At 41.1% G+C, this 9,527-nt stretch overlaps 1 protein-coding gene across 2 annotated transcripts; it reads left to right on the top strand.

The window, feature by feature from the left end:
* Positions 1 to 5,764: 5,764 nt before the first annotated feature.
* Positions 5,765 to 9,315, top strand: LOC110501266 (P2Y purinoceptor 8). Of its 2 annotated transcripts, XM_021578658.3 has the most exons (3): positions 5,765 to 5,842; positions 7,136 to 7,454; positions 7,615 to 9,315. In XM_021578658.3, exons 2-3 carry the CDS (start codon positions 7,162 to 7,164, stop codon positions 8,372 to 8,374), a joined length of 1,053 nt encoding a protein of 350 aa, XP_021434333.1. In that variant the 5' UTR covers positions 5,765 to 5,842; positions 7,136 to 7,161; the 3' UTR covers positions 8,375 to 9,315. The 2 variants fall into 2 exon arrangements, with proteins under 2 accessions (XP_021434333.1, XP_021434332.1); XM_021578657.3 differs by lacking the exon at positions 5,765 to 5,842 and having other exon boundaries at positions 6,956 to 7,454.
* Positions 9,316 to 9,527: the final 212 nt, after the last annotated feature.

Genomic DNA, 9,527 nt, shown 5'->3' with positions numbered 1-9,527 from the left:
TATCATTCACATGTCTCTGCGTGCAGTTTGAAGGAAGTTGCTGGATGACTGGAAGTTTATGGGTATCTGCTCATTGCGCTAATGCTAGTTAGCATTGGCTCACAAAACTATGTCTAACTTACTGGACACAGATACATAACAAGGGTATCCACGGGTTCATCTGACTATGGGGAATTAGATAAAGGGCCTCATTGCCAGAATATCCCAAAGTATCTGTTTAAGATCGGGTGTGGCCAATAAGTGGGCATAGCCAAGACACTTAATAGGATAGAGTTTTGTTGATGCTGAGAACGGAATGAATATGCTTTTAACCTTTTCAAACGTGAGTTCCAAATATCTCTAACGGTTGCTCCAGCTTGAGCTGTTTTATGTACGCGATGTCAGAATGCACTCACTGTTCCAAAATGTGATTGTTATGCAACAGGACAGTTTACACTCGCTGCTTGCTAGTTATGTATGTTTCAACTTGTCAATTTCAAATTATTTTCTAACAAGTTGTATTTTCTAACAACAGTTTGAACTGAGGTGTGTTCCACCTCCTCGTTAATTCACATAGAAGTAGCCCATTTCAATTTGTTTGAGGCTTTACTGAGCCGGACAAACTTCTCTCTTCGAGGAGAGCCCTTCCCCCCCTGCCCTTCCCACCAGTCTCAGCATCAACAGTGAAATGGCGACTCCGGGATGCTGGCCTTCTAGGCAGAGTTGCAAAGAAAAAGCCATATCTCAGACTGGCCAATTAAAGGAAAAGATTAAGATGGACAAAAGAACACAGACACTGGACAGATGAACTCTGCCTAGAAGGCCAGCATCCCGGAGTCGCCTCTTCACTGTTGACATTGAGACTGGTGTTTTGCAGGTACTATTTAATGAAGCTGCTAGTTGAGGACTAGACACTCTAATGTACTTGTCCTCTTGCTCAGTTGTGCACCGGGCCTCCCACTCCTCTTTCTATTCTGGTTAGGGCCAGTTTGCACTGTTCTGTGAAGGGAGTAGTACACAGCGTTGAACCAGATCTTCAGTTTCTTGGCAATTTCTTGCATGGAATAGCCTTCATTTCGCAGAACAAGAATAAACTGACGAGTTTCAGAAGAAAGTTATTTGTTTCTGGACATTTTGAGCCTGTAATCGAACCCACAAATGCTGTAGCTCCAGATATTGAACTAGTCTAAAGAAGGCCCGTTTTATTGCTTCTTTAATCTGAACAAAAGTTTTCAGCTGTGCTAACATAATTGCAAAAGGGTTTTCTAATGATCAATTAGCCTTGTAAAATGATAAACTTGGATTAGCTAACACAACGTTCCATTGGAACACAGGAGTGATGGTTGCTGATAATGGGCCTCTGTACACCTATGTAGATATTCCATAAAAAAAACAAGCGTTTTCAGGTACAATAGTAATTTATAAGATTAACAGTATTTGTATTTTTGATCAATTTGATGTTATTTTAATAGACAAAAAAAATTGCTTTACTTTCAAAAACAAGGACATTTCTAAGTGACCCCAAACTTTTGAACGCTAGTGTATGTATGTACTGTATGTGTGGAGCATAATGTATTTACAGTTTTATTCACATGTTTTCAAGTACTGGTTACAAACAATGCATTCCGATTATTGCATAGATTGTAATGGACACCTTTGATGAGTGTAAAATACTTTTTTGAAGGTTGTACTGATTATAATTAGCTAATGCTAAGCTATTTGCTAGCTATGTGTGGCACCATGTTTGCTGACATCGTGCAATGCATTGTGAGTGTCACGTAAACGTCTGTCAGACCAAATATTTTATAATAAGGTGAAGGAATGGTTCACTTATCTTTCAGGTAAAAGGTGAATGATCGTAGACGACACACCCCCTTCAACATGCACACTGCAAACAGGCCAACCTCATCTTGTCTCCTCTTATTATTTTTGGTTGACGCGAAAAACAAACATGGCGGCGCGCACAAACTACCCATCATTGGATTACTTTCGATTTCTATAAAGTGTTTTACTCAATTATTTCGATCAATGTTGAGCTCACCCGTGATGTGATGAATTACTAATGTAGCTTACATTTTACGGGTTGGATGATTGTGTATACTGTTCCTACTTCTGTGAATGTCTGAACATTGCATCCAAAAATAAACTTGTCACATTCAGGACGTAACTTTGTAAGGACTGTGTTTCTGCTAAATGTTTCTGTTAAAAAACAGTGTGGCTACCTCAAACGCTGACTGTTGCATCAATCGAAACTGGACGTTCTAAATAAGCGTTCTAATCACACCGGTTTAAGCGTACGCTGCAGAGACCACTGTAGAATGATCACACCCGTTTGTTGTTACATGTGAAAAGGTTAAATACCAATCTTAGAATGTTCCCTGAACGTTACTAAAGATTTCTTGTGGTTTTTTATGGAAAGTTTTCTTAACGTTCGCGGAACAATTTGAGAACATGGCTTTAAATACAACCATGAGGAAACCTGTAGAAAATGTTATGCTGGAGTACGTACATACCCTTAGAAGAACGTTTCTGATTGTTCTCTGAACAATTTGAGAACATAACTTTAAATAGCACCATGAGGAAACCTGTAGGAAATGTTATGCTGGAGTACGTACATACCCTTAGAAGAACGTTTCTGATTGTTCTCTGAACAATTTGAGAACATAACTTTAAATACAACCATGAGGAAACCTGTAGGAAATGTTATGCTTTTGTATTGAAATTCCCATAGAAGGACATTGTTTCTTAACGTTTGTGAACATTTCCAATGTCAAACCAGTTGGAGAACATTCCTAGAACATTACCAAAATATAAAATACATGTAACCAACTTTTAGGAAACATTCTGTTAAAGTATTGAAATACCAAGAATATATATATATATTTTTTTGTGAAGTTCCTTAAATGTGCTCAGAATGTTCCAAAGCCAAGCAACCATCATGCACCATTCCCAGAAAGTTGTGGGTTGGTTGAATGCAAGATAACAATAGGACAACAACGCTCTCACCAGGTTTGAAGAAACATGTGGTTCTCAGAACATTATGTGTCAGCTGGGTTACAACTGTGAAATGTGATGTCATGAGACTGAAGTGAGAACAGGCAACAGTGTGCTTTCCTTATTGTTGTTCAACAGATTCACGAGACATCTGTTTATGGGCAGGCATGGGATGTCTTCCTGTTGATAGCGACAGTTCTGCTTTTACCGTACCCTATAATCATGGGGTTATTGTAACAACACAGAAGAGTGACCTATCATGACTACGTTATATATTTCTTATAATATGTTAAGCATATCTCTGCTTTTCTACATTATTCTCTTTTCATTGATACAATTTTTATCCACTCCTCCAGTTGAATATTTAAGCCTGTGTGTTGGCCCATGTGTGTAAAGTTGTGCTATAGTCATCAATGACCTGCCTCACTGTAACTGTGAGACTACATGTTGGTCTACTTATATAGAGTATCATTAACTTAACTCTGCAAAATACCAGACACCCTTATAGTGAGAGCGACCTTACTTTGTAGATTTATTGCTTGTTATATGTATAATGTATAGTGACATCCTGTTTAATAATTAGTCTAGCATTGTGTCTGGATGTTGAAAATGTGAGGATGGGTGGTATTGCTCACTGGGGTGTTGGCTGGTTATATCACTCACAGGTTGGAGGTGTGAAAGGATGTGGTGAGAAAGATGAAAGATGAAAGCTACATGGTTGGAAGCATGTGGATATGTGCACATGCCTGTATTGATGTGCACATATGTGTGTATCTCCCCATTTCAGTGTTATCCAACACAATGAGGTGTGTATATTCCTATTTCTTTGTCTTTTTCACCACCCAAGGGCTCAGCTGTAGTTTTTTATCTATCTACCTCTGTGGTAAGAATTTAGACCTTTAGCTAGTCATGCCATCCCTAGGTGATCGCCACACACTACAATATACCTCCATTTTCTATTAATTTATGATATTTACAGTGCATTCGGAAAGTATTCAGACCCCTGAACTTTTCCACCTTTTGTTACGTTACAGACTTATTTTAAAACGGATTAAGCATATTTTTTCATCAGTCTACACACAATACCCCATAATGACAAAGTGAAAACAGGTTTTAAGAAATGTCTTATTTACGTTAGTATTCAGGCCCTTTGCTATGACACTCAAAATTGAGCTCAGATGCATCCTGTTTCCATTGATCATCCTTGAGATGTTTCTACAACTTGACTGGAGTCCACCTGTGGTAAATTCAATAGATTGGACATGATTTGGAAAGGCACACACCTGTCTATATACGGTCCCACAGTTGACAGTGCATGCAAGAGAAAAAAACAAGCCATGTGTTGAAGCACAGATCTGGGGAAGGGTAGAAAAAAAAATCTGCAGCATTGAAGGTCCCCAAAAACAGTGGCCTCCATCATTCTTAAATGGAAGAAGTTTGGATGCACCAAGACTGTCCCTAGAGCTGGCCGCCCAGTCAAACCGAGCAATTGGGGGAGAAGGGCCTTGGTCAGGGAGGTGACCAAGAACCTGATGGTCACTCTGACAGAGCTCCAGAGTTCCTCTGTGGAGATGGGAGAACCTTCCAGAAGGACAACCATATATGCAGCACTCCAGCAATCAGGCCTATATTGCAGAGTGGCCAGATGGAAGCCACTCCTCAGTAAAAGGGAGATGACAGCCGGCTTAGAGTTTGCCAAAAGGCACCTAAAGACTCAGACCATGAGAAACAAGATTCTTTGGTCTGATGAAACCAAGATTGAACTCTTTGGCCTGAATGCCAAGCTTAACATCTGGAGGAAACCTGGCACCATCCCAATTGTGAATCATTGTGATGGCAGAATCATGCTATGGGAATATTATTCAGTGACAGGGACTGGGAGACTAGTCAGGATCGAGGGAAAAGATAAACGGAGCAAAGTCCAGAGAGATCCTTGAGGGAAACCTGCTACAGAGCTCTCAGGACCTCAGACTGGTGTGAAGGTTAATCTTCCAACAGGACAATGACCCTAAGCAAACAGCCAAGACAATGCAGGAGTGGCTTAGGACAAGTCTCTGAATGTCCTTGAGTGGTCCAGCCAGAGCCCGGATTTGAACCCAATCTAACATCTCTGGAGAGACCTGAAAATAGCCATGCAGCGACGCTCCTCATCCAACCTGACCGAGCTTGAGAGGATCTGCAGAGAAGAATGGGAGAAACTCCCCAAATACAGGTGTGCGAAGCTTGTAACGTCATACCCAAGAAGACTCGAGGCTGTAATCGCTGCCAAAGGTGCTTCAACAAAGTACTGAGTAAAGGGTCTGAATACCGATGTAAATTTAATATTTCTGGTTTTTATTTGTAATAAATGTGGGATGTAAAAAAAATGTGTTTGTTTTTTCATTATGTGGTATTGTGTGTAGATTGATGTAGAAAAAATGAACAATTCAATCCATCCAAGGTTGTAATGTAACAAAATGTGGAAAAAGTCGAGAGGTCTGAATACTTTCCGAATGCACTGTAACTACAATTTGGGGCAGTCTTTACCTGCATTTACATGTATAATAAGACATATTTGTGCTGCCAAATGACACATTTTTTTTTGTCACCAGCATTTTTTCCCCTGGTCGTTGTTGTAAATGAGAATGTGTCCACAATCAACTTACCTAATAAATGAAAAGTAAACACCAAACACATATTACTAATAACATGTGCAATCTGTTTATTAGTGTTGCCTGCATATGATGGCAAAAGAGTTAGATATGAAGCATGACGCACTTCCCCTTTTTTACAGGAATGTGCACTCACAACCAGTTTCCTGACCCGTTAAAGTACCAATGCATCCAGCCCCAACCGCCCCTCTCTGACTCAAACCTGTGTATTGTCAGAGGTAAGTACTGCTCGGTCTCTTTGCTTTACATTTCATACAAAGATACTTCAATTTGGACTGTTAATGTTAAAATGTCAGCCTAAAATGTATAATTGCTCTTTGTTACAATTAGGGATAACATTGTCTCAGACAATAAGGATAATATTCAGATATATTCTATTATATATTTTAAGTATAGAATCAAGGCACTCATTCAGGTGGGCACCTGTGCTATTTACTTTTGGCAAAGCTTGTGCTTTGGTTATGTAGTTTGTATAAGGTTAGAGCACCGCTTCACTTGCACATGGAGGGGAATTCATTGTGCAAGAGCCAATGCACTGTTGGAATATCGTACACTTTTGGAATTTCACATTTCGTACTGCACTGGAAATGTGTTTTATAGTATATAGAAAGAGCCAGCAGAGGAAACACATGAGAGGTTTTGGCTCGTCTAATGTGACACAAGAAGCCTCCGAAACAGTCACATTTGGTGTGTGGTTATTTACCCCCTCACAATGTGTGGGTGAAGGGATGGCAGTGTGGTAGAGGTTCACTCCAGAGTCAAAAAGCATATCAATTGTCACCACAACAATTGCCAAATATTACACTCAGTGCAAAAATTATAGATTTAATAGACAATCTTTTTTTATTACAACATCTATAACACATGGTCTAGTTCATATTTGCACAGGACTAGTATTACTAGATCATTATAATTATTGCCCCATGTAATACTTTTTGTCATTCAGTATTTACCATTATGATTTTCCTATTGTAAACGATGAGCTAGATCAACGGCACATGTGGAGGACTCATACAAGATAATGTGGACGGAGAAGGAAATGCATTGCTTTACAATCACCACCAGGGTGTACCATTTCCATGCATACTAAATGCTTGCACTTCTGGTGACTTGACCTACATTTCCTACTCTATGAATATGACCATAGCGTATTATTTATGGTCTTTATGGTCAAATCATACTGCATTGCTAGCAGTATGATTTGAGTTGTGACAAGCTACATCACATTACACTTTAGCTTGATGTATTTAGCTAGTTACTGTATTATTCCCCTTTCATCTGTGGTATCATACCTAGCCTGGCTCGCTAGCATAATAAATGAATGTTGTAAAACAAAAAGTATCTACCAAACTTGTCGGACCTGGTACCTTGTCCAAAACAAACACTCAGAATTTAACAGGTTTTAATTCATTGACACTATAGTCTGCCAAATCTTGTTTTAAAACGGTTTTCAGATCCCAGACAGGACATGCTACCTTTTTACATGAATCTAAATGTCTGCCTGATCATAGGTTGTCTGTGTGAAGTCATTGTTACCATGGCATGGAGTTCCAACAGCACCAAACTGGACAACACCACCTTGTCCCTGTTCCAGAACGTGACAGCCAGTACAGCAATCTCCATTGTCTACATTGTGGTCACCATCATCAACCTGGTAGGAAACAGCCTCTCCATGTGGCTCCTCCTCTTCCATACGTCTCCCAAAACTCCCTCCATCATCTTCATGATCAACCTGACCTTGACTGACCTGACCTTGGGCCTCGTCCTGCCCTTCCAGATCATGTATCAGATGCAAGGGTATAATTGGAGCCTGGGCCCGGGCATGTGCAGGTATTCTTGTTTTATTCTTGTTTTATTCTTTTGACTATCATTTATTTATCCTGATCAGTCCCATTGAGGTAGATGTGCCTTTTACAAGCCCTGGACAAGAGCCAACAACTTTCTTTCATCACGGATTAATAATGATTCATTATATTCTGATCTTCCACAGGCTCTTGACCCTGGTGTTCTTTGCCAACATGTACTGCTCAATTCTAACTATGACCGCCATCAGTGGAGACCGCTATCTGGGCATCTGCCGGCCCATGCTCTTCTGTGAGACCAGGGAAAGGAAGTCATTCGCTGTGATTGTCTGCTTCGCCATGTGGACAGTCGTCCTATTGGTCCTGTACCCACTCACTATAACCGACCTGACGTTCCACGTTCCAGAACTCAGGATTACCACCTGCTTCGACGTTCTGAAGAGGGACATGCTTCCATCCATGGTGGCCTGGGCTGCCTTCCTCCTTGCACTGTTTGTCATCCTCTTCCTCATCCCGTTCTGCATCACTGTTTTCTGCTACATCAGCATCATCCGCAAGCTGGCCCGAGACTCCAAGACCAAACAGAAGGATAAGGCTATTGGTCTCGCCGTCACCGTCCTAACGGTCTTTACGCTCTGCTTCACTCCCAACAACATCCTCCTCCTGGCTCACACCATCCGGAGGCTCTTCTACGGGGACTCCCTCTACATGGCCTACAAGCTGACTCTCTCCCTCAGTTGCTTCAACAGCTGCCTGGACCCCTTCATCTACTACTTTGCCTCTAGGGAGTTCCGGAAGAAGTTGAGGCAGATGCTAAGGCTGAGAACATCGAGCAGTCTGGACACAGGGAAGACAGACCTGCACAGAGAGAGCCTGTACTCCGCCCAGTATGTGTCTGAGGGACAGGGTAGAGAGAACGGGAGAGTGTCTGTTAAACAACACTGTTAAAAAACAGAGAGAGGGCCTCCAGAGTGGTGCAGCGGTCCAAGGCACTGCATTGCAGTGTTAGAGGCGTCATTACAAACTCGGGTTCTGTCGCAGCCAGCCGTGACCGGGAGACACATGAGGCGGCGCACAATTGGCCAAGTGTCGTCCAGGTTAGGGGAGGGTTTGGCCGGCCGGGATGTCTTTGTTCCATTACACTCTAGCAACTCCTTGTGGTGGGCCAGGCGCATGCACGTTCCTCTGACAGATTGGTGCAGCTGGCTTCCGGGTTAAGCGAGCAGTGTGTCAAGAAACAATGTGGCTTTGCAGGGTCGTGTTTCAGAGGACGAATGGGTCTTGACCTTCGCCTTTCCCGAGTCCGCATGGGCTTTGCAGCGATGGGACTAGACTGTAACTACAAATTGGGGAGAAAAGGGGGTAAAATTACAACAACAAAAACTGAGAGAGATGTCATTTTGTAATATCCCCTGTTCAGATAATTTCACAGGAATGTTTTTGTGTGCTGTATATAGACCCAGTAACAAACCAGGCTAGATGGTGCTTCAAAAAGTTAGTAAAATAGGGTAATTTATTTTGTGAAGGACTGTAGCAAACTTGCATTAAGATATCAATGAGATGTGTGTGGCTAAGTGAAAGCTAGGCTCCTTTTACCGCAAATGTGATCTCTGCCTCCTGCCAATTCGGGCGGATTCATTGTTTCATTGTGTGAATTATTAAACCTACCTACTGGGGTCATTTCAACGAAATTACATTGAAGCAATGTGGAATAGACAATGAATTGATTTCTCTGCCCAGTGGGTACCTTTGTTAAATGTTTATCCATTCCCAACCAATTATATCACCAGTAATGAATTTAATGTTAATCTCCGTCATCTAGAACGTTAGGGTGTTTAAATCACGAAATTCTATTCATTCATGAAATAAATATTAATTTACTATTCTCATTCTCTGAGATTTTGATGTCATTTTCCCAACGTGGAACATTGGAACACTCCATAAGTAAATATATTTAAAAAATTATAATAATTGCACTTGTCTTTTCCTACTAGCACTGACTTAGCTGATTAACTTCTTATTGAGGAATTTCCTTTTTACTATGACTGTGATATATGGTCGTCCCATCTAGCTATCTTAAGATAAATGTAGTGTAAGTCGC

The sequence above is a fragment of the Oncorhynchus mykiss genome, chromosome 22 (assembly GCF_057628025.1).
Source record: "Oncorhynchus mykiss isolate SJ-2025 chromosome 22, ASM5762802v1, whole genome shotgun sequence".
NCBI classification, from domain to species: Eukaryota; Metazoa; Chordata; class Actinopteri; order Salmoniformes; family Salmonidae; genus Oncorhynchus; species Oncorhynchus mykiss.
The sequence above is the reverse complement of the archived record's forward strand: the minus strand, read 5'-3'. Positions and strand labels throughout refer to the sequence as shown.

What these genes read in the sequence shown, in the direction of transcription:
- LOC110501266 (XM_021578657.3), top strand. Translation starts at nt 7,093, where the DNA reads ATGCTACCTTTTTACATGAATCTAAATGTCTGCCTGATCATAGGTTGT. An exon ending in CTGGGCCCGGGCATGTGCAG is followed by an intron (nt 7,455 to 7,614) that starts GTATTCTTGTTT and finishes GATCTTCCACAG; the next exon opens with GCTCTTGACCCTGGTGTTCT.